General features: G+C 29.9%; 4 protein-coding genes and 1 long non-coding RNA gene across 8 annotated transcripts in view; 4 read left to right on the top strand and 1 right to left on the bottom strand.

The window, feature by feature from the left end:
* Window positions 1-912, top strand: part of LOC149885131 (uncharacterized) — a 2,626-nt gene extending 1,714 nt beyond the window's left edge. Inside the window, exons 2-3 of one of the 2 annotated variants that reach the window (XR_016454818.1) lie at window positions 270-406; window positions 615-912. This is a non-coding gene — a long non-coding RNA (uncharacterized LOC149885131). The remainder of the gene's footprint in view (window positions 1-269; window positions 407-614) is intronic. The other variant, XR_016454819.1, reaches the window with a different exon arrangement.
* Window positions 913-4,302: 3,390 nt separating this feature from the next.
* On the bottom strand, window positions 4,303-5,642 carry LOC145186888 (large ribosomal subunit protein uL11-like). The gene is made up of 4 exons (XM_080063188.2): window positions 5,490-5,642; window positions 5,299-5,372; window positions 4,682-5,059; window positions 4,303-4,351 (listed from the first exon to the last, which is right to left on the bottom strand). The coding sequence occupies exons 1-4, from the start codon at window positions 5,524-5,526 to the stop codon at window positions 4,343-4,345; spliced, it is 498 nt and encodes a 165-aa protein (XP_079919314.2). The 5' UTR covers window positions 5,527-5,642; the 3' UTR covers window positions 4,303-4,342.
* A 3,053-nt stretch (window positions 5,643-8,695) lies between these two features.
* Window positions 8,696-12,525, top strand: LOC149885130 (uncharacterized). The gene is made up of 3 exons (XM_090094631.1): window positions 8,696-8,714; window positions 9,038-9,181; window positions 11,636-12,525. Exons 1-3 carry the CDS (start codon window positions 8,696-8,698, stop codon window positions 12,523-12,525), a joined length of 1,053 nt encoding a protein of 350 aa, XP_089950757.1.
* A 1,555-nt stretch (window positions 12,526-14,080) lies between these two features.
* LOC145186828 (uncharacterized) lies at window positions 14,081-24,208 on the top strand. Of its 3 annotated transcripts, XM_090095298.1 has the most exons (4): window positions 14,081-14,503; window positions 20,562-20,717; window positions 21,024-21,091; window positions 23,055-24,208. In XM_090095298.1, the coding sequence occupies exons 3-4, from the start codon at window positions 21,069-21,071 to the stop codon at window positions 23,797-23,799; spliced, it is 768 nt and encodes a 255-aa protein (XP_089951424.1). In that variant the 5' UTR covers window positions 14,081-14,503; window positions 20,562-20,717; window positions 21,024-21,068; the 3' UTR covers window positions 23,800-24,208. The 3 variants fall into 3 exon arrangements, with proteins under 3 accessions (XP_089951424.1, XP_079919231.2, XP_089951425.1); XM_080063105.2 differs by lacking the exons at window positions 14,081-14,503; window positions 20,562-20,717; window positions 21,024-21,091 and adding an exon at window positions 22,360-22,576; XM_090095299.1 differs by lacking the exons at window positions 14,081-14,503; window positions 20,562-20,717; window positions 21,024-21,091 and adding an exon at window positions 22,681-22,790.
* On the top strand, window positions 16,522-18,032 carry LOC149885129 (uncharacterized). Its single transcript, XM_090095294.1, has one exon. It carries the CDS (start codon window positions 16,522-16,524, stop codon window positions 17,872-17,874), a length of 1,353 nt encoding a protein of 450 aa, XP_089951420.1. The 3' UTR covers window positions 17,875-18,032.
* Window positions 24,209-25,302: the final 1,094 nt, after the last annotated feature.

The following is a 25,302-nucleotide window of genomic DNA, read 5'->3' as shown; positions in this document are numbered from 1 at the left end:
CAACTTTAAATAATTATTCACCACCTTATTAAAGATTTTTAATTATCCACCGCCTCATTAATTATATTTAACTATTAGCTTTAATCAAACCATTGAAGGAAGAAAAAAGTGAAATCTTTATATTTCCTACGTTACATGTATAATATATGTATTACATATACTAGATATATACATATATAAGTTATACATACTTGTTTTATATTAATAATTTTATTTTTCCAATTTTTGCTTTTGCAAAGTCTGTAATAATTTCATTAAAATTGCGATAGCTATCTTATGTTCGATTGAAATGATACACAATACAGATGGACACTCTTGAGCTAAAGTGGTACACAGATTTGGTTTAATTCACAAAAGCTTCTCTCTGCTGTCTCGGCTTACAGAGTTTGTTGATAAAACTCTAAAGGTTATCATTTAAGGTTTCAATTAAGTATCGACGTTTTGTTTTTCCATTAATAACAAATATAATAACGAATAAAAGACTAACTTTGCCAGTTGTTTTAAATAAATCAAGTTTAAAACAATTTACATATTTATTATTAAAAGATTATAGAACCCATAAAAAGTTTACGACACCTCAAGTACTTTATGTTATTTTCTTTCAACCCTTTTAGACGCATGCGCAGAATTGTTATTTGATTGAATCCGTTAAACTTATCAAGAATTACAATTTTTGAATGAATATAAACTCGTCACACCAAATATTTTTGCTATTATTATTATTACTATTTGTAAATAGATAAAACTGTATAACTTTTTTAAATAAAAAAACTCTATAAAAATTGTTTTTTCTCATACCCAAAAAAACAAGAACAAAAAAAAAAAGCCAAAACAGAGATAAAAAAGAATATAAAGCAGGGTGGCAACTGGAGAGCTAACCTTCCGTGACCGAGCAAACTTTCATAAAACCATGACAGCATTTAAATATTTTTAAAACTTCGTTTGTTAATGAAAAATATTTCAAGACTAGAATCTTTCAGTTAGTTGCATATTAATGCTATTAATAACGTACAAATAGAAAACTTTTGCTAAAAATTTAAAATTTTTAATAATTTTCAAAGCTTTGTCACGTACAATTGCGATACAAACTCTAATCATTTTTTAACATTTAATTGCCAGCCTTTGTTAAGTAATTATACGAACTGGTTAAGAAACACATAATTTAAATAGATATGTTAATATACAATACACATTATATATAATACAAAGTTATTTTTAAAGGCATTAACTTTTTTTACCGAATCGGTCAATAAAAAGATGAACCATAATAAAGATGAATCCTAAAAGATCAACTTTGATCAATCTATTTTACCATATATCTCATGTATACTAAATATTATATATACTTTATCTATAATACTACATATATATATGTATTATTATCATAATATTATCTATAATACTACATATTATCTATAATATTACATATTATCTATAATACTACATATATATATATATATAATACTACATATATATATATATATATATATATATATATATATATATATATATATATATATATATATATATATATATGTAGTATTATAGATAAAGTATATATAATATTTAGTATACATGAGATATATGGTAAAATAGATTGATTAAAGTTGATCTTTTAGGATTCATCTTTATTATGGTTCATCTTTTTATTGACCGATTCGGTAAAAAAAGTTAATGCCTTTAAAAATAACTTTTAAATGTAAATAAATTGCAGACTGACACTTTGTTTATACTATTTATTATAACAACATTGACATAAATCTTAACCATAGCCTTTAACTTAACTGTGAGGATTAAGTGAAGTTGAATGTTAAATCACAGTTTTTGTAAAAAATGAATACGAAACTCAAAATTGTCAAATGAATTGAGCTTTGTATGTTTAATTTAAAGCAAAATTAAATCTATATCTTAATATAGTTGATGTTTGTTGAGGAATCACTAAATATAAAGATGAGATAAGTGAGTCATCCTTTTAAAGGCATTATATGCCCTGTATTGTCGCATTTTAAAGACTCATGTAAATGGTTTCTAAAAGAAATTTTTCTACTGAGTAACTGTGCAAAATGTCTTTGATGGAAGTGGAGATCTTGCTGAAAATACTTCTAATTACTAACTCTGATCCGTTTATTGTATTTTTTATTCAAGCTTGGCAGTATAACACATTTTTAATTTATCTATCTTAATCTTTGTAACCTTTCCCATTAAATTTATATTTACTTAGTCACTTGCATACTTACTACTTAAAGAGTTAAGTTATTATCATTTTAAAGAGTTTACTTAAAGAGTTAAATCAATAGTAATGCACGGCTTTGTACGCACTTCTTAAGTTTTTGAGAAATTATTTTTATTCAATAAACCTTTATACTTCCAACTGATAACTAAACTAATATTTGTGCTTTCAACGATACTTGTGTGCAAAATATTTTCCCAATATGTAATTATAAGCTAGGATGGCAAATCTATTAGAGACATTACCAAGAGTATTGCAGCAAACACAAGTTGCAAATGTGCAATGGAAAAGATTTTGATAAAAAATATTTTTAACAACAATCCTAATGTTCTTGAAAACCTTACAACATCAAAGGGTCAGAGAAGTAGAAATATATTGTCGCCTGGTTAAAAAATTATTTGAAATACTCAATAAATAACGATTGGAGGTTGTTTAATAGATATTTAACATATTAGGACGCTTTGAAACCATTCTCCCAGAATTGTTTAAATTTGAAGTGCACAGACTGTGATGCCAGTTGACTGGAGAAAATCAGTCCATTTTTAAAGATATTTTCGAAGATATTATTAAGAAATTCACTGGTATGTTTGACTAGAATATGTGCTTTTGATTAGACCTTTAAAACTCATTTACTATTGACTTCTCAATATTCTGTAAATCTTTTAATAATAGTTTCAATCAAGATCCAATTCAAATTACCATAAAATTCTCACTTTAGACAAGAAAATTTTTATCTTCAATAGAAGCACATTTGATCGAACCTCCCAAAATATTGTCTAGAATTTTTTAAAGCTCTTCCTACCTTTAAATTAAACAGCATGGAGCTTCAGTCTTGAAAATACTAACTTAGTTATTCGTTCATGCCCAGTAAAACTACTTATTGCCTTCTTAAAGAACACGAGAAAAGTAACTATAAACGTTTTCATTGTATTGTCATTGAGAAGATGAAGTTTGATAAGCGCCAGATTTTCATGAACCTGAACGGGGTGAGATTTAATAGTAGATGGCTGATATAGTTTTTATTAGGCGCAGCTTGAATTTCTTTTTTAAATTTTAACAAGCAGATTTATGATCATCAGAAGAGAATCGTATTGTTCTCATTGTACATTACATCCCCTCTTTGTTAGCTGCGCACCAGGGGGCGAGTATGTGAAAAAGAAAAAACACTTTCTAATCAAAATTATTTCAGGATATCATTTTTAAAAAAAATTTAATAAAATTACGGATCATATTACACTTTTCTACCTTAATTTCGCCATTTGAGTTTTCTTGTCGTTGCAATATTGCAGGGATGCAACATTTCTAGTTTAATTTCATTTCGACACCACTTGCATATATTTATGAGAAGACTATATTGTTAAGTTACTCTTTGACTTTGATTTACTAATAGAACATTCCTTATTTTGGCAAGAGTATCTTTCTTTAACCTTTTTGCATATACTTTACCGTCAGCAATTTTCGCGGATTACAAATCCGTATAATTTATATCCCACGAATTTCATTCTCGGGATGTCAAAATTAATATAGAATCATTGAGGAAATTGAGTATTTTTTGCTCACGCATGCCTATTGTTAAAATTTTGACAAGTAACGAACTTCCAAACGTTGACCGTACACCTCAATTTCGTCACTGAATATTTGTTTTAAGTCGTTGAGGTGTTATTAAAAGTAACATCTTTGCCTGTGTTGCTTTTTCTGCTTTTAGCATAAAATCACCTAAAATTATTTTCGCGAAATTCACTTAGAGTATTTCTAGATGATTACACCCTGGTGATTTTAAAATGGGATCATTCAATACAATATTCCTTAAGAAGGTCTAATGCATCACATCAGTGCTTTTAAAAGACAAAAAATTTAAAAGCCCTTTTTTCCTGAAATAACCAAAATTAATTTCAGTACTTGACTAGTGGCAAGGAAGAGCTTTACCAACATTTTAAGGTATTTTATAACAAGAAGGGAAGACATTTTACATCAATTATGTTAAGAAAAATGCTTTTATTGCGGTTTTCATTTTTTAAAAAAAGTTTAAAAGTAAACTGTTTTCCTAGTAAAACCACATCAAAAACAACAAGTATATATGAGATTGTATTTCAAGAATGAAATCTACATCTTCTAAGCAACCTGAAATAAAATTTAGAAAATTTATTACACAAAGTATAATTTCAAAACACTAAAATAAAAGATTGAAATAAAGAAATTTTAATTAGGTTGTAACATATCTTACTGCTACAACCTAATTATTACCAGAGCCCTGTTAGCCGGTGGCACCCACCAACCCCCAGCTATTATCTAAATTTCTCACATGTAATTTAATTTGTTTGCTTACTTCAAAAATTTAGTTATTTTAGATTAACTGGGAGGGATGGTACCATCTACGTTGACCCTTTTGTACGCCATGGACGTAGGGTTGGATTTTACAAAAGATATACTTGTTAAAAAACCATCACTTACAGGACATTCAAGCTCTCCAGAATTAATACGGTCAATAACATTATGAGGTGAATCACCATCAATAGTGCAACCAACAGATTGTGCAGTACCAAGTATTTCCTTAACTGTTCCAGAGAAATTACGTGCCAATGACCTTTCTCTCATTTCACGTGCAATTGCAAAAACATTATCTATGGTTATGTCACCATTGTGTTTAACATGTTTTACTTTCTTTCTATCACGCGGAGGTTCCTTTAGATACTTAATAATAAGAGAAGCAGCACTCGGAACAACTGTTATGACTGCATTTCTGTTTTGAATTGTGAGTTTAACTGTTATTTTCAATCCTTTCCAATCACCAGTTGCTTTAGCAATATCATCACCAACTTTTTTAGGTGACTAAATAAGAAACTCTTGACTTGGTCTTATACATTATATGCAATTTTTTTTTTAAATAAAAACAAAGTTAAATCATCTGGTATAAAACACTTTTAACTAATCAATAATTATATCATTGAGCAACATAATTTATCACTTGAGAGGTTTTCTACGGAGAAGCTCTACAAGATCGAAATATGGTTAACAAATACAGGCCAGATTGCTTTTTTGTTGATATTAATATTTCTGATGACACTTACCAGACCAAGAGGACCGATCTTGGGCGCAAGGGATGAGGTAGCACCAACTTCTCCACCAACAACTCTTAAGTATACTGTTAAAAAGAAAGACGGAAGAGTTTGAGCTCTAACTAAATACTATTGATATTTTCAAACATAAAAACATATTATTGGAAAAAAAAAAACACTTTCTACAGAGAAAACTTGCTCACCAATAGTGATTGCAGTGGGATCAAACTTTGGGCCCATTTTACTGTTTAGAGAGTACAACAGCTACCTCGTTAAGCCGCGTGTATGTAAAGAACCATAAAATAAAAATGGTGTCCTGTTAAATTGTTATTATCGGGCCGTCATTTTGACTCATCTACCCCGGTCACAAGAATTTTTTTATGCAAACAGCTAGACTAGATGTCTTACCAAATTTATATGATTTCTTACGTTTTTTTTTTATTGAAACATATGATGGATTAGGTTACTGACGGAACATTCGTAAATTTCACACTTAAATTTTAATGCTTGTAATTTTTTTAGAAAATCGTTCTAAAATCTATTTATAAATATGGGTAATTTGGTGTATATAACTTTTTTAGACTCTTTGTTTATCTTTAAATTAGAAAGTATATGCTGGTTACTGATAAAAATTGTAATTTGCTATTTTTCGATTCTTAATGTTTAACTTTAAATTTTTCTGAAAATAAAAAAAGCTAAAAATTGCTAAAATATTTCAAATTAAAAGGATCACTCATGGAGATGTTTTGTAGCACAAAGAACTTTTTATAATGATCTGTTTATTATTACAATGATCTGTTTTTAGGAATAACTTTCCTAAAGTTCTTCGCTTACAAACATGATGTTGCTGTTGCAACGCTATGATTCAAGGAGTCAAATTTGTTTTTAAAAATCTGATTTATGGAACAGATAGCGTCAGAAAAAATGACAATTGTTTTCAAATGAGTTTCATTAAGGAAAGAAGCAAATGCTCCGAACATTTTTATATTTGCTTACAATCAAAATTCTATTAAAAGTAAGCGAAAAATAATTGTATTGCCTGACATAATCCTATTTGAAACAATTGAAGCTAAACGTGGAGAGGTTGTTGCTTTGATCCATGCGGAAATGCCAATTCTTACAGATATTAAAGACGTTAACCCAGCAAACTCTCCATGCTTGGGCCGTGCACGTTTTTCATTGGATTATGATTGGCACTAGCGGCACGGTGCATAGTGGAAAACTGTAGAGCAATAGCATATCATAAATGTTTTTTACTAATGTCGCTACAGTCATTATATTTCAATTTTATTTAATAGTTTAATAGTCAATCATTACTATAATGCAGGAATTTCACATAATTTTATGTAAAAATAACAGTTTTGAAGCCCTACTGTTTATTACTTTAGTGGATGTTCATTTCAAACCTGTTCGCTTCATCACTTTAAAAGTTAATTTTTAAAGTATTATACATTTTTGAAAAGCTCATCTTATGGAGATTTTAAGAAAATTATACATTTTTACTTATATGGTTCAGTTTAGGAGTAATTATTTGAACAATAAAATAAATGAAAAAAAATAATATTCTTCAAGTTCACTGAGACTTTTGGCAGTTATCCACGCTTCCCCACGCTTTACATTTAATATCGCAATGTAGCCTAGGTGTTTATTAAAAACATGTATAAGAATGAGTTGCAGAAACGTGCGGTTTCCGAAATTATCGAGAAAAGAGTGATAAAAGTAAAAAAAAAAAGAAAACCGCTTTTTATCGTGGTTTCAAATTTTGTTCATTTATAACAATAGCTTGGTATATGTTTTTTAATTTATTATCAATTTTTTATTGATACCATGGCATTCTTGTATTTTTGCACTCATTTTGTGGTGAATGTACACTGCCAATATATAAAGAGTTGAAACATTTATATCAGTATAATAAATTCACAGTGGAAATTAAACCGACACGTTTGACTATTGAATATTATGTATATTACTTTTGTGACTTGTTAACATTACATGCCTGGATTCGTTGTATAGAAATGATATTACATATTTCTTACAACCTTTCTAAACATGAGCAGCCACAAGTGAAGAAAAGAAACGGCGAAAGCAAGAGAAAAAGATCTTGGTGCAGAAACGTTTTCGTGAGGAGTTAGGGTTGATCATTGACAAACCAAGACAAGTAAGTGGTAGTACCAATGACGGTAATACTGCTAGAAGATTTTTTTACAATCCAAGCTGCTCTGCTGAAATCACTGGAGTGGATGAAAATTTGATTAAGCGATTTTACATCATTCTGCAAGCTGTCTCCTCAGGTGTTATGATAAATGCTGAAAGTTTTGGTAGTTATGCTGTAGAAACTGCCAGAATCTATGTGACCAATTATGGATGGTACTATATGCCATCTTCAGTACACAAAATCTTACTTCACGGAGAAAATATCATAAAGCATTTTGCAGTACTTCCTATCGGTCAACTTTCAGAAGATGCGCAAGAATCCCGTAATAAGGATTATAAAAAATTTCGCCTTCATTATGCCAGAAAATGTTCTCGATCAGTTACAAATGAGGATGTATTTCATACCCTTCTGTACACTTCCGATCCGTACATCACCAGCATTAGAAAACCGTATAACAAAAATGTGCAAGAACTTGATGAAGATACTCTGCAGCTTTTGAAAGTCAACAAATTGATTTCAGGAACTGAAAGTCCTTATGTAGTTGTGATATAGTACCTTTAACATACCTATACATTATTTCATAAAAACAACTATTTAAAAATTGTTGTTTAGAAACTGTTTTAAATATTTCTATAATTAGTAGATAAGCATTTTATGTATTTTTCGTCGTTTCTAATGATTTTAAGGATTTTTATACATTTGTAAAGTATAATGTTAAAGTATAAATTCAAAAAAATGCCAATTTTGAAGTTTTTGATTTTTATTTATTTACTTTTAATTTTGTATTACAAAAAATTCTTATAAAAAGTATTTCATTAGAAGCGTCACATGCTTCTTTACATTTGTGCAAAATTTCAAATCTCTATTTTTAGTAACAAAAAAGTTATCGATTTTTGGTCCGAAACACACCTTTATTTTCCACTGTGCGGTGGTTCATAATCCAACGCTTAACCATGACCGTTTTATGATCGGAACCACCGCACAGTGGAGTATTTATACGAAAAAGTTGATCAAAAGTCGATTTTCAAAACTTTGTCAAAATCTGTTTTTATTGGTGCATTGTTAAAGCTTAATAAAGTTTACATCCCTAAATGATCATTTCGGTTACCCATCTCCCTCCCACCTTATTGGGGCAGCTTTAAAAATCGAGAAATTGTGGTTATGAATTAAATTGTTTTTCAACGTTCCTGTTGACGAGCATTATTACAAATCGTTTTTTGAGTTTGTGGTTAGTGACAAATTTTAAAAATCATAATGGATATTGAAAAAGAAGGTAAGCTCATACTTTTGGTATATTTATTTTCTCTATTTTATATGTTACTGTCACATTTCTCATCAATTATATTTGATGTAAAATATTTAACGTTTTTTTTTATATACACGATATTAAAAAGTGTTTTTGAATATCAATTAAGCCTTATTAAGCTACGAGCTTGTGCTTCACATGAAGCTTAGATATTCTATTTACTATTTAAGAAAAAAAAAGTTGCGCATGTACGCGCCCTAAGATTTTTTTAATTTTTTTAGTAAATAAGGCAAAAACATTTTTTTTGTGATTAAAACTTTTATTTTATTTAATTCATATTTTTACTGTAGAATCTCAAGCTATCACAATAGAGATGACTAGACGATCACTTTATGAAGTCTTGGAGCAAAGTTCTGAGAAAAAAATTGATGACAAATTCATGTTTTTATTAGAACACCTTAAAAGCATAACTAAATGCCCTGCAAATGAAGAAAGTGCACTAAAAATCATTTTTTCACCTTTTAAGTTCCAATTTAAACAAAATTGGGAAGACGCAAGCCGTAAAAGAGAGCGTTTTTTAAAAAATAGCAAACAATGACTCAATACCACCATATCTCTACCAACTTGGACGGTGGCAATACCCGACCGACCGTCAAAAGAATTTTGTGAATCGAGTTCACCAACGAGAAGACTAAAAAACAATATGAAATTATTCATGCAGCCAACAAGAATATCTGTGAAATGGAATTTTAAGTGGAATGTTATCCATTAGAAGAAACGATAACAGTTACAGAATTTTGCTCAGAAATTAAATTACAAGATCTTCTGGATCACAAGTCTAGGCAATTATGTTGTTATTTGAACGAAGTTATTGAAACTTTGTAACGAAGTTATTGAAACTTTAAATGAAAAAGAAAGAAATCATTTAGAATTGATTTCGAAATAGGGTTGTGATGGCTCGCACCATCATCTACAAGGTATTGTCAACCAATAAAAATACGTTTTATTCGGGAGAGCAAAGACGTAACGAATGATGAAATCGAATGCGTAGGGAACCAAATAAAAGGCTTGAGAAAAAGTGAAATAATGAACGCTTTTGGTGGTAATTTGCAAATAAAGCATGTATTTCTTTTTACTATGATTGATGGAAAAGTTTGCAATGCTGCTACAAATGCGACATCAACAATGAGATGCTATATATGTGGCCAAACTTCAAAAGATTTTAATGACTTGAATAAAAAAACGACAGAAAGCCGTGAAACACTGAAATTTGGGCTATAAATAATGCACGCAAGAATCAAATTTTTTCAATCCTTGCTGCATATATTATATAAATGATTGCATTGACATGTACAAATGTATTTTATTTTATTTTGGATTAAATATAGGGCTATAATAATAAATTTAAATTGTTAATTTCAAATTGTTTGGTTGTCAAATCATTAGCCCTTGTAGCTGGTTAACCATAGGATTTTATCCTTTAACGAAAAATAATTCATGGCAACAGGTACCTAAGGATTAAGTTCAGTAATTAAGAAACCCAGTATAGGTTTAGATGCATCTTTCAAGTGTGATTATCCTTTTTAGTAATATAAATTTAGTTATTTGTCATTATGTTAAATAGTTGTAAAGTTGTAGATATTTGTAAAGTATCTAAGATGTATAAAAATATGTATTTTTTGTTTCAATATATTAATTTGTTACATTTTATGTGTAACAAATTGTTTTTAATACAATATAATGATCCTAAACTTCTTTTTACTACATATCACATCGATAATAAACATAAAATAATTTTGTTCAACTTTTCAAGTGAAATACTCCACTGTGCACCGTGCCGATCTTGCCAATCTTGTGCCAATCTTAATCCAAACTTGCGACGAAAAAAAAAGCCTTGCAACTGCGCATGAGTAACTTTTATAAAAATTTGCCATCTTCAACCTTCCACTTCTCAAGTGTTAAGTTTTGATTTCTGTCTTATAAATTTGTTTTCAGTTACCAATCGTAATTATGTTCGAAATATTACTAGTATGGGCTCTTATTTTTAACTTTGTTTAAATTGTAAGTATATATTTTTTTGTTTTATGATAATCTATGTGTATTATTTAGATTTTATTATTATTTACATTTATTTATTATAAATAAATAGATATTTATTACTGCCGATTACTATAATATTATTAAAAAGAAAATGTAAATAATTATAAAGTTTATATTTTTTCTATCTGTTATTTATATGAATTTTAGGCGCTACTCCACTTTCTCCCCCCCCCCCCCCCCCCTCATTTTATGATTGATTCTGATAGAGAATTTTATGCTGATTAAGAATCGTATAAAAACATGGGTCTCAAAATCAACGGAAAGTGCTCTAATCTGATGTTGAAAGTACAAAAATATACCACAAATCGCTAATATTCGCCATCTTGAAAAGTAATTTTTTTTGTTTAAAAGTTATCCTTTCAAAGTATCAACAGCCTGGTTTTTATTTTTTATATAAAAGATTTCGAATAAAAGAACAAAGAACCGGTGCGTTAAGTTCATAATCAGGTGTATTGACCGCATTTTTTTTCTCTTAGCAGGTAATGAAATTCAATGGCATTTACTCTTATCGCGTCAATTTGCTTCAACTGGATTCTTAGTTTGTTAGCTTGAGTGTCTTTTAAAACTTTTGTCAAATAAGTTGAAAAATTCTTTCATTGATTATATTCTACAATTCACTTTAAAACAAGATAAAAATTTTTTTATTATAAAAATAATTCTTTGAAACTATTGACTTTCTTTTAAAACTTCAAGTTAACCCCCCGTGAATTCATTTTCATTATGTTTGTCATATAAAAAGGAGTGCTTCAGAATAGTTTTTCTGCTTCTTCATTTATCTACATATCATGGCTCTTCGAAGACCAACAATAGACGCTTTTGACTCACTTTCTGACAGAAATATTTGACAGAAATAGGAGCAAAATTCAAATACGAAATCGAAGCTACAATTCACTGGTGCAGAACTTATGGTTTACTCGCTGAAAGCATGAATTGTAGTGTATGTAACGTGCCCTGCACACAGCAAACAAAGAATGGGTCAGTTGATCAAGTTATTTGGAGATGTCCAGTCAAGCGCTGCAAAAGAACCTTCAACATTAGAAAAGGCAGCTTCTTTGAGAAATCTCACCTACAATTGTGGCAAATATTGGGCTTAACTTACGCTTGGAGTAGAAGTGCAGGTAAGAGCCGGGGATTATCAATAAGTGATTTAAGGCAAGAGTTAAATATCGGAAACGACAGCACCATTGTTGAATTGAATCAATTTTGCAGAGATATTTGCGTCTCATATTTCCTCAATAACCCTGATCCAATAGGCGGTCCAGGGTGCATTGTTGAAATAGATGAATCTGTTTTTTGTCGAAGAAAATATCAAGTTGGTAGAATAATCCCGCAGCAGTGGATATTTGGTGGGTATGAACCTGCAACGAAGAAAGGCTTTTTGATTCCTGTCCAGAACCGCGATGCTGCAACATTAATTCCTATCATACATCAATGGATACTTCCTGGCTCTATTGTCTGGAGTGACATGTGGAGAGCATATAATGATTTGCAAGCTCCAGCATATTTACATGGTACCGTTAACCACACCCTCAACTTTGTAGATCCACAGACAGGTGTAACAACAAATCACGTGGAAGCTATGTGGTGTCGAGCAAAAGCAAAATTCCAATCAATGATGGGGCCAACTAATCGCGAAATGGTAGCTGATTATTTATCCGAGTTTATGTGGATGCAGAGATTTTCCGAACATCGGTTTTTTCACTTTTGGGATCAAGTTTTAACAGCATATCCTGTTTGACATCCTGTGTGCATCAAACGTAACATACATTATAATTCATGCCTAAGGTTGTGTAAATCAAAAAACGGCTATTTTCATAGCCACACAAAATTATTAAGAACATTTTTTGCAAAGAACATTAAGAAAGCCCTTTTTATTACTCTATGAAAGTTTGTCTTTCCAATTAATTTTTTTCTTTAATAACAAAAAAAAAAAATAACCGAAAAAATAATCGTAAATTCTGTTATAAAACTAAATTTCATAAGAAGGAATCGCAATTTCGCAAGAGCGACACGTTTTATAACTTTATAACTCGATCGTCTGCCTGATAGCTCTGGAAAGAACTTACGCGTCTATATTAGCCATTCCAGACGATTTTTTTATAATTCAAATAAACATATACAATCATTCTTACGTCGCGAAAATAAAAATAAAAAACGTCATAAAATATGCGAAGGAATATAGATATATATATACATAATTTCTGTATACAAATCCTTAGAATCTATTCTTCAAGAAAACATAAATAAATACTTGTTATAAAAAGAGGAAAGACTAAACTTGCAATTTCCACCTGGACACTTCTAAAAAAAACTTTTTTTTAAAAAAAAATTAACCTTGAAGTTTTGAAACGCTAAGAACTAAAAATTTATGTATAAAAGTTAAAAAGTGTCCACATTCCATTAGATTCCTCATCCCTTTTTTAACATATACGGAAAATTTTATAAAAATTGGATGTGTTTTAGTATTAAGGAATCCTAACCTCCAAAAGCTTCGTTTTAAAAAAACGTTCCCGCTTCAAGCTTTTTTCTTAAAAGTGGTCTTAAGATATGGATAAAATTTAAATGAAGCCATATAATCCATGGTACTTTCTATATTTGGCTGGAAAGAGGTTGAGTAACACTAATTGATTCAAAAAACCTCAAGGTGTTTGCTTAAGCATACAAAAAGATATGAGAGTAAAGTTCATGAAAATTTCGTGTTTTTTGTCAAACGTCAGATGTTTTTCGTTGAGCCGTGGAATCGCTATCTATATTAAACCAGAAAAAATTCCTTATAGTAAAAACCAGGCTGGCAATGTTTTGCGGTTAAAAACAATATCAGCCGTAAAGTTAGTGAATTCAAGATGGCGAATATTAGCGATTTGTGGTATATTTTTGTACTTTCAACATCAGATTAGAGCACTTTCCGTTGATTTTGAGACCCATGTTTTTATACGATTCTTAATCAGCATAAAATTCTCTATCAGAATCAATCATAAAATTTGGGGGGGGGGGGGGGAAGAAAGTGGAGTAGCGCCGAATTTTAACTTATATACATTTATTATAACTTACTTAATAAGTTTATTACCATTTTGTAACATTACCTTATTGTATACTTTACATAACCTTTTACCTTACCTTATAACTTATATAAATATATATATATATATATATATATATATATATATATATATATATATATATATATATATATATATATATATATATATATATATATATATATATATATATACACGTTTTATAATAAGTTAACATAAGATAATAGTTTAAAAAAACTAATACTATTTTATCATTTAAATAAAATAAAAAAAAGTCTTTTATACTTTTTTCATGAGCATCTAAAGAAAAAATGAATGTTCATCCTGGACAAAAAGAAGAAAAGTTATTGTTGAAATGAATAAAGTAAACAATATGATATATGAACAGTTGACTTTGAAGAATATTGAAATAAAAGAGTTTGAAGAAAACAAAAGTGAAATGGGTTTAAACAACTTTCAGAATACTTTATTAAAATTGTCACATGTTAGTTCATCATGCAACAGTTCCATTACAGATGTAATTGAAGACAAAAATAATACCACTTGCAATCAAAATTCCAAATTGGAACATTTTTTAAAGAGCAAATCAATTTAAATTTACAATCAGACGAAGAAAGTAGCAATGTAGTTCTCATGTGGATGATTAAGAAATACGGAAGGAGTTCTTAGATTATTTTGGTAAGCTATTAAAGTTTGTTTTAATATATCCATATAGCACTGTATTTAGAATTTTTACTTGAGACGAAATTTTTTTTGGTTACAAACTTTTTAATATTTGAATTCTAAAACTTAATACTATGAGTAATGTAAATTTTTATTTAATCATTGTATCATTGTGTTATATATATATATATATATATATATATATATATATATATATATATATATATATATATATATATATATATATATATATATATATATATATATATATATATATATATATATATATATTAGGGCTGTTCATGTGAACACAGGAAAAAAAATTTTTTCTCGGATTTGAATGCATAGTTGTTTATTTTGTGCCATTTGACATAGTAATTGACTGTGGAAAAAATCTTTCCAATCAGATAATGTTTAGGGGGTGCTCAATGACCATAAAGTTTTACGAAAAACATCAAAAACGTGTAAAAAGTTCCAAAGTTCCAAAAATTTCTAGAACCTGGTTAGTTAGATTTTTTCCACTGAAATATTGTCTGATTGCGTGCTATATAGATTAATTAAAGTGCAGCAGATTAACTGTCATCAGGGCACCAGACTAAAAAATGTCTGCTAGTGTTTAAAACAACTGTGTTTATATCATTTTGTTAAAATTTGTATTCATAATTTTAATACTATTATTTAACTCAATTTAGAATTTGTTCAAACAGAATAAAAAGGTTTACAAGTATAAATATTATTTTTATTTGGAATTTCAGTTTGACAACAAATGTATTAATATTTTGATAGTACCTAACCTTAGTAACCTATTACAGAAAACTAGCATGGTAGTCTGGTAGTGTATTGTTTGTTATTAAGTGCAGATAATAATAATTTCTAATTTGAAAATATTTATTTAATTTCTTTAGTAATAATTATTATAATATATTGCTGCAGCTGCATAAACCAACAACTGAATGATAAGTTTGTATAATATGGTATTGAGTTTTGATTTTCTCATAATATTTCAGTTATCATTGAAATGGCAGCATCATCTCGTGTTGCTATCTCTACACGACTTCAAACCAAAATCTTTTTAATTGGACAACCAGAGCCAAATCTTCCAGATAAAGTTCTTCCCTTAACATCTGATGTTTTAAAAACATTTTTTTATCATCTTAATTCAACCAAAAAGTTAGTGCCTGAAAGTCTTAAAACAACTGTTGATGAACTGATTATTATTTGGAATAAAGCCCGTATTCCGACAGCATTTCATCCGAATGTAGTCTTAAAGTTGAAAACTTTAGTCCAGGAATTTAAATTAATAAAAATAAATAAATCCAGATTGTCAGATTCTCAGAAATCGAGAGAAATCATTTACAGACACCATTGGCCTACTTTTTGACATTGTCCACAAGGATGCTGAAACCATGATCAGAATTGAAGAAGATAAAGAATTTTTATTGGATCAGAGATGTCAGAGAAAAATGGTGATGTTTGGAGAGGACAAAGAACTTTCAAAATTAGAAGAAAGAAATGAAGCAAGGAAACAAGCAGAGAGAGAACGAAAGCTAAAAGAAGAGCAAAGACAATCTGGTGCGAGTGCAATAGTTCCTGTTATTGAACCTTTACATGACGAAAGTTATAGTGATGACAATGATAACGATGCTGTTGATAATGACAAAATGGTTGATAGAGATTTTGAGATAGAAATCCCTGTTTATTACAGACAACAAGTCAGTAAAGCAAGTTCTTCAGGGTCAGCTGAATCAAGTTTAGCAAGTACTCCAAAACGACAATGTATCTTAGATACAATTCTTGACTCGCCTGATGTTTCATCAACATTAGACAGAATTAATCTATCTGACACAAAATTTACTATACTAGCAGCAGCAATTGCAAGGGCTGGTGGACAGAACCTCGATGATGGATCATTGTCACGTTCTACAGTCCGTAGAAAGCGAACCTATCATTGATCAAATATTGAAGCCACTGTTCGAACTGAATTCTGCGATTTGGACAAACCACCATTAATCGTCCACTGGGATGGCAAACTGATGATAGATCGTACAAATTCTGCAGCCCCTAAAGCAAATGTTGACCGGCTATCTGTAGGTGTGACAGGTCACAATGTTGACAAAATACTTGGAATAGCAAAACTATCAGCTGGAACTGGAGAAGCCCAAGCAAAAGCAGTTATTCATCTGCTTAATTTCTGGGACATAATTGGTGATGTTATTGGAATGAGTTTTGATACTACAGCCTCTAACACTGGCTCCAAAAATGGTGCATGTGTAGTTCTAGAGAAACATATAGGTAGAAATTTGTTATATTTCGCTTGCAGACACCATGTTCATGAGATCATAGTAGCAGGAGTGTTTGGATCACTATTTGGACCATCATCTGGTCCCAACATACCTCTTTTCCAGAGATTTCAGCAATATTGGCCCAAAGTTAATCAAGGAAATTTTAAACCTCTGGATGACATTCGAATGAAAATACCCCTGGTGCAAGAACTACAAAATGAAGTGATTGCATTCCTCAAAGAAAACCTGCATGTTAAAATGCCAAGGGATGACTACAAAGAAATCATGGATCTCTGTCTGTTAATACTTGGAAAACTGCCTGATCAAGAAGAGAAAAATTATCATTTCAAGATCCCTGGTGCTTATCACATGGCTCGCTGGATGGCCAAGGTTATTTATTGTTTTAAGATTTATTTATTTCGTGAAGAGTTCAAGTTGACCACAAAAGAGGAAAAAAATCTCTGTGAATTTTGCTTATTTGCTAGTCTGGTTTATGTAAAATCTTGGATATCATGCACAAATGCCAGTGATGCTCCAGTTAATGACTTGTTTCTGTTTCAGCAACTTAAGCAGTTTGCAGTTGTGAATAAAACAATTTCCGAAGCAGCAGTCAAGAACTTTCAAAACCATTTGTGGTACCTTTCACCAGAATTGGTCCCACTAGCTTTGTTTTCAAACAAACTTCAAACGGAAGAGAAGCGAAAAATGATTTCCAACATGAAATTTCACGGTGAGAACTGGTCTGAAAGGTTGATCAAATTAAAGAACATTGAAAGTCTAGAGAAGAAATCTCTGGACATGCTGGTGACATCAGTTTCAGCAAGTGCGTTGCGGTCAATGAAGGTTGATATTGATTTTCTGTTCAACAACGATCCAGCTACCTGGAATGATTCCCCAGAATACCAAGAAGGAAAAAATTTAGTATATTCATTGAAAGTAGTAAATGATGCTGCCGAACGATCTGTGGCTTTAATGTCGATGTTTAATGAATCGATTACAAGGAATGAATCTGAAATGCAGAGGTTAATTCAGGTGGTTGAGGATCACAGAAAGCGAGTGCCAGATGCCAGAAAGTGTACTCTGAAGAGTTATAGTCCTCGCTAGCATTAACATTGCACGAACTATAACATTACGATAATTAAATGTTAATTGCTCATATGTTTTTTTGTTTATAATTCGTATTTTAATCAATGACAAAGAGTCAAAAATCCTAGTGTTTTATTTTGGAAAAATTCTGATATAACAAAAACCGCAGAACTTTAGTCGTATTGCAGTATTTTATTTCATTAATTTCTCTGCTAATAAACCAGTCTAAAGTGGATGTGGATTGTAATTTGTATTCAGAATTTAATATTTAGAGATAATTAAAACTGATCAAATCTGAAAAATCTAATTAACCGGGTTTTAGAAATTTGTGGAACTTTGTTACTTTTTCCATGTTTTTCACATTTTTCGTAAAACTTTATGGTCATTGAGCACCCCCTAAACATTATCTGATTGGAAAGATTTTTTGCACAGTTAATTACTATGTCAAATGGCACAAAATAAACAACTATGCAATCAAATCTGAAAAAAAAATTTTTTTTGGACAGCCCTAATATATATATATATATATATATATATATATATATATATATATATATATATATATATATATATATATATATATATATATATATATACAGTGCTTCCAGAAAGTATTAGTGCACTTGTAGTTTTTTTATTATGGACAACTTCAAATCAATATAAATTGTAAAGTAATTTAAATTTTGAACTAATTTTTTTTTTAAATGAAAGGTAAAAGCAATGAAATTTAATTATAATGTCAAATATTGTCAACCTGCTTGTTTTTTTTATGAGTTAATTAGAAGTTTAATGACTACTTCGAAAAGTGTCTGAAGTTAAGCGTGCAAAAGTATTAGCGCACTACAGTTTTTAAAAGATTCTAAGAAAGTTTAATATTTTATGTGACCACCTTTGTTTTTAAGGCATGCCAAGACTCTACGCAGCATAGAATCTATAAGTTTTCTGATTAGTTCTTGTGGCACAGTGTTCCACAACTCTTGGATTTGCGTTTTGAGCTGCACCAAGTTAGTGGGCTTGCTTTTTTGTAATTTGCAGTCCATCCAACTCCAAAGATTTTCAATAGGATTTAAATCAGGTGAGCGAGCGGGCCAAGGCATTAGATTCAACCGTTTTTCTTCCATGTATTGCTTTATTGAGCGTGCTGTGTGGCAAGGAGCGTTATCTTGTTGAAATTGCCAGGTGGAGTCAGCCTTGAAAACGTCCATTGATGGCTTTAAATAATCTTCTAATATCTCTCTATATTGATGTTGATTAAGGCGATCAGTGTAAAGATGCGCCAGTCCATAGCTAGATCCAGCAATGCAGCCCCAAATGCCAACTGAACCTCCTCCTCCTTGAACTTTTGACATGATAAAATGAGGATTATATTTTTCGTTTTTGTATCTCCTCACGACAACCCTTTTCTTGCGATTAATATTTTCAAAATTTGACTCGTCCGAGAAAATTACTTTTCTCCATTGCTCTACAGTCCATGCAGCTCTCTCTTTGCACCATTTTCTTCGCTTGAGACGGTCTTTGATACTTAATAGTGGCTTCTTTGTTGCAAGGTATGAATTGAGGTGTTTTTTCTTCATAAGCTTGCTAATTGTTGATTGGCTAGCTTGATGTGCACCCAACGCTGTAATCAGGCCTGAGGCGATTTCGGCTATGCTCATGTTTGGGTTGCGTCTAGCGAGCATAACTGCTTTATTTTCGTCCCTTTCTGACATTTTTTTGGGACGACCAGAGCGACTTTTGTCTTTGACTGTTCCAAACTCATTATAATTTTTGAGCGTTGTTCTAACGCTGCATTCACTGATATCAAGTTGACGTCCGATTTCTCGATTGCTGAGACCACTTTTGTTCAGGCCAACAACTTGCCACTTTGTTTCAATTGATATGCTCCTTAAACCCATATTTTTGTTCTTGCAATTTTAAAGTTTTAACTAACTGTATTTCAAATGATTTTCCGCCACTTCAATTTATTCCTCTTATATTTTTTATTGACTATTATTAATCAGCAGAGAGTTTTTAACAAAAATTAACCCAAAAAGTTTTTCTCAAAGGAATTAAACGAGTGTGCTAATACATTTTGAATGAGTGCGCTAATACTTTTGCACGCTTAATTTCAAACATTTTTCCGAGTAGTCATTAAACTTCTAATTAACTCATAAAAAAAACAAGCAGGTTGACAATATTTGACATAATTAAATTTCATTGCTTTTACCTTTCATTTAAAAAAAAAATTAGTTCAAAATTTAAATTACTTTACAATTTATATTGATTTGAAGTTGTCCATAATAAAAAAATTACGAGTGCGCTAATACTTTCTGGAAGCACCGTGTGTATATATATATATATATATATATATATATATATATATATATATATATATATATATATATATATATATATATATATATATATATATATGTATATATGTGTGTGTGTGTATATATATGTGTGTATATATATATATATATATATATATATACACACACACATATATATATATATATACACACATATATATATATATATATATATATATATACACACACACACACGCACACACACATGATTTGGCAATATAAATATAAAAATAAACACACCTTTGGAAAATTAAAACAAATTCCTGGCATTGTCAACAGTAAGTACTATAACTGACATTTATTTTGAGTTAATTAAGTGGATCACATCTTAACATCTTGTTTTAATTTTAACAGTTGCGTTTGAAATTATGAGTAAGGTGCAAGTAATGCAGATGTTGAGAGGTGTATCAAATGCTGCCTGATGTAAGCTCAAGATAGAAATAGTGGTCATGCAAAAGCATTGGATTGGCTCTGTACAAGTGGATGGCAATTTATTTTTGTGTTTATTCAGTAAGTGCTCCAAAATTTAGAAAACTCATGCCATTAGTTAGTAGTGTAGTTGTAGATTTAGTACATTAATTTATAACAATTTATAAAAAGGAAAGCTCTCTATTTTATTCTTTATTGAACTGCGCCCAGAACTCCATATGACTACACCACTGTCATTAGTTTATTATGGTTTTCCATATGCTTTTATATAATATTATTTTATGCATTGTTTACAACATGCTTAATTAATACCTAGAAATCTTTCCTTTATGGAAAGCTTATCTCCTCTTATCTTTTTTTCTTTTTAAGAAATGTAAATTTGTTTAGCTCGTTTATTTGGTAGAAATGATGTAAAGTCGATCATACAATACTATGAGTGAGCTAATTTTTAAAAAGTAAGTGCAGTACTTCAATATGCATTTATTTGCTTGTAATTATGTGATGAATGGTTTAAATATTTTATTTAAACCATTCATCACATAATTACAAGCAAATAAATGCATATTTTAATGAACTTTGATTGAAATATAAAATATTTGCTAACTTACAACGTCTTGCTAAATCCACAATATATTTGGAGTATTTAACTCAGTCTAAATGCAATGTTAAATTATTTTAAAATAATCCCGTGAAATTTATAATTTCAGGTAAGTTTGAAATGTTGCGTTTGCTTAGTTTGTCATTAACAAAAGTAATAATAGATGAGGAAAACAAAACGTAGTTAATCCATTAAATGATCAACGGCTTAATACTGGATAAACGCCGTTCGAAAAACGGCTGCCATGCATGGTCCATGCATTATACGGTGAACAAGACCAAACTTGGTCCATGCTCGTTTGCCGATGGTGGGCCTTGCATGGCCCAAGCACGGTGAGTTTGCTGGGAAAACATCTTTGAACACAATTTAGAATAAAAACATTTTAAAAGAAAAAGAAAAGTCAAAAGTAAGTTAGGATCAGAAAGGAAGCCATCATTTGTCACACCACACAAGCTAATCAGTGCCATCAAAAGCCAGATTTACAGGAAACCCATCAGGTTAATAATGGGTGAAAGACCTCAATTTGTCTAAAGCAACCACTGATTTATTGCCTCTTCTAGGTAAAAGATGCAATCTATCATTTTATGATAGAGTTACGGGTTGGGGCTAAAGGGTTCATTGGCAAACCTCTAAGATTGTGAATTTTTCAATAAAACGCATCGCTCCACCTTTTTCGCTTGAATTAAACCCCCTCGATTTCTCAGTATGGGCGTACATTAAGGCTAGGGCCTATACATGCATACATACATACATACATACATACATACATACATACATACATACATACATACATACATACATACATACATACATACATACATACATACATACATACATACATACATACATATATACATACATACATGTATACAAACAAATGTTGAATTTAAGAATTGTACCTGAAAAAACCTGAGCAGGAAAATTATAAAGGAGTAAATAAAAAATATTTAAATAAATATTTTAAATCTTGAGTAAAGGATGCAAACATAAATATATAATAAAGGATATTTTAAACATTTTTATTTTATCTCACACGAGTGGCTTATTGAATAACAACTCTGAATATGAATTTTTTATATTGCAAGAAAATGCTCTTGATATCAATGATAAATAAGCCTGAATTATTGAAATTCTTTTTCATAAGAGAGAGTCGTACCGCCAGAGGAGACCACAGAGTTTTTTGTATAAATGCAAAAGTTGTCGAGAAAAACAAAAAAAAAAAAAGGAAAAAAAGAAAAGATGAATGACAACAAGAAATGTAATTAATATATTCAAACAGTTTTTACTATAGCCAGAAATTTTCGTTATTTTTACTTGATAAAAAGCGAACAGTTAAAACTAGGTAAATGATTCACATTGTTATATGTTTGTATAAATACTTACATTTTACATTTCTTCAAAGGTCATTTAAAAGCTAACAAAAAAGTGCCCCTATTTAGTTTTAAAAAGACCTTTTTTAAAATATTTATACACTATTTATAATGTATTCGTACTGTATAATGTATGCATGCGTACTTTATGTGACTCGGTACACAACCACTTTTAAGAAAATAACAGTAAGTATGGAGTATAAAAATGAAGATAAAAGTTTTATAAACTTAAGTTAGTAATAGTTTGAAACTAGCAGATGTAAATCGTCATAACAGTACTTTTTAATTGATTTCATTAATTTGTCTCAATCTACAATAAACATTTAGGATTATAAAACGTGATAAACAGGTTTTACTTTAACAGTATTAAAAGCATTGAGACTTTGCCGTATTTCAATATGATATTTTACCTTTAAAACCTTGAATTGAATATTAGAATTTCTATTTTAGGATTTATTTGTTCGTTGACAAGAGTATGTTGAGAAACTTGAACAGAGCAGGAAAAACTAGACGCGCACGCCAAAAAGCGCTCATTAGTGATCTGGAAGCAAGCGTCTTAGAATTAGAAGCAGTTTCATTAACCCAACCACTTTTTCAACTAGATCAACATTTCATCAAGATTCAAGACCAAATACGAGAAATAAAAAAGGCAGAAGGAAGTAATCCCGATTCCCTACAAAACATTTTAACTAATGGTGGAAACAATATTAAATTTACTCAATGTAGTATTGAAGATGGTCAAAATCTCAAGTTAACACGGTTGCAAATTGAAGGAGACAAAAACTATTCTCGATTACATCAAAGTGATACTGTGATCAGAAGAAATGATTTAGAAATAAACCAGAAACAAAGAAAGTTAAGCAAAGATACAAAACAACTAAAATCGATTCGGAATATTTTAATAGAAGATGGTAAGTCGAAAGACCTTTCGAAGAATACATTTGACAGTCAAGCACCCATTGAGATAAACAAAGCGCTTTATAATAAAATAGATAACCGCGTATCGACACTTACGATACTTGCTCTAAACTTACAGAAAGAAAGCACTTACCCAAAGGAGTATTACCACTCCATACTGAACTCCAAAAAGCTAGATGAAGCTTTTAAGCCTTTTACAAAAAATGAGATGCATTTCATGAACGATCTTTTAGAAGCTCAAAAGAAAACCATTTTAAAAAAAGTTCAAGAATCTTAGATACAAACAGTTTCAAAAAGAATTCGACGACGATCACATCAAGACGCAATACACGACAACAACAAAAATTTTCTCTTCTCGCACTGTTGAGTATTTCGTGATCCAGTTGCATGGTTAATTTTATCAAGACTGCAAGTTTGAAAAATTAACTCAAAACAATATACGCAGTTTTATATTTTCTAGATCCTTTTTAAAAGCTTTGGATTGGCTTTACCAACAAAGAGTCATCATCATATCGACCATATCTGTTGATCTTTATTTCCACAAATACTAATTAAAATTTTTTGCTTCTAAGAACAAATATTGATATAATGCTTCGAACTTACTTAATAATATATAAATAAATAATAAACTTAATTGTTCGTTAAATTTTATTAGAACAAAGTTTCCTAATGAAGGAATGTTCAATTCTGCAGCGAAATTCATTTAGACTTTCCCCAAAATTTATTTATTGGGTCTAGTTAGTTTTTGAATTTTTCAAATAATCCAAATTTTTGTATTGTCTTGCATACAATTTTCCAAAAGGGTTAAAAGATAAAGACAAAGTTATACAATATATGCTCAAACACTAAAAACATATAAAGTTATTAGGATAGCCGATAGTCACATGGTTTTTGGCAAGATTTCATGTAATTTTCTTGCAATTCTTTTTTGAAGAGGTATTTATTTTCAATTTGCAATTCTTTTTTGATGAGGTAAGTTTTTTTCAATGAGTCTTTTTACATTAAAATCAAATTACTAACATTACTAATTATAAAATCAAATTAATTAAAATCAAACTACTAACAGAAAAAAAAAAAAAAAAAAAGGAACTTTAAAAACAATATTCAAAACAAAATTGGAATTTACACATGTTCAAACTACCATTCCATTTTTTTTGTTTTTAAATAGCTACACAAAAGACATGGACTTTATAGAGAAAATTTTAAAATGTAAACGTCCCTTTATTTTATATTAAATTATTGCTCTCCCAATGCTCAGAGAAACCAGTCTTTAATTAGAAAATTCGCCATTGATCAAAATTTTTTTGCTAAGTATTAATTGCAATAATTATTGCTTTAATTCTTTTGTTTGTCAAACAAGTTGTCAAAAAAAGTTAAAAGTTGAATAGATTTTAGAAATAACTGACTTTAAAGAATTAAACACAAATCAAAAATAAACGCATGGCTAAGCATAATAGGATGCAATGTTAAGCTTTGTTATGCGCAGAGTTAATAACTAATTTTAATCCTTAATTCAGGATAGATGCAATTTTGTTTTTATTTTAGATCTCTTAGACCACGCTGTTTTTAAACTTAAAATATCTTTCCAAACAAACTACGTTCGCCTATCTGATGGGTAAATCAAAAATCATAATATAAGATGTAACCCTGGCGTTTCTCCCCATATGTTTTTCAAATTTAGACCACGTCGTACTTTGCCACGAGTTTTTGTCTTCAACTTCCCGCAATTATCAAACGAGAAGATTTTAGTTAAGCTTCGGAGTTTGGTTTTAAACGAACT

This window comes from Hydra viridissima, unplaced genomic scaffold, assembly GCF_058129835.1.
Source record: "Hydra viridissima isolate aposymbiotic clone 2 unplaced genomic scaffold, HvirCarnegie_v1 scaffold_8, whole genome shotgun sequence".
Classification (NCBI taxonomy): domain Eukaryota; kingdom Metazoa; phylum Cnidaria; class Hydrozoa; order Anthoathecata; family Hydridae; genus Hydra; species Hydra viridissima.
This window is presented reverse-complemented; position numbering and strand designations above follow the sequence as displayed.

Bases quoted from the DNA above. Each gene is read 5' to 3' on its own strand.
- LOC145186888 (XM_080063188.2), bottom strand. From the start codon at position 5,526: ATGGGCCCAAAGTTTGATCCCACTGCAATCACTATTG. The intron at 5,373-5,489 runs GTGAGCAAGTTT...TCTTTTTAACAG, and splicing joins TCCCACTGCAATCACTATTG to TATACTTAAGAGTTGTTGGT. The intron at 5,060-5,298 runs GTAAGTGTCATC...TTTCTTATTTAG, and splicing joins AGATCGGTCCTCTTGGTCTG to TCACCTAAAAAAGTTGGTGA.
- LOC149885130 (XM_090094631.1), top strand. The intron at 9,182-11,635 runs GTGCACTAAAAA...AATATTTGACAG, and splicing joins ATGCCCTGCAAATGAAGAAA to AAATAGGAGCAAAATTCAAA.
- LOC149885129 (XM_090095294.1), top strand. From the start codon at position 16,522: ATGATAGATCGTACAAATTCTGCAGCCCCTAAAGCAAATGTTGACCGG.
- LOC145186828 (XM_090095298.1), top strand. From the start codon at position 21,069: ATGAGTGAGCTAATTTTTAAAAA. The intron at 21,092-23,054 runs GTAAGTGCAGTA...TTTCTATTTTAG, and splicing joins AGTGAGCTAATTTTTAAAAA to GATTTATTTGTTCGTTGACA.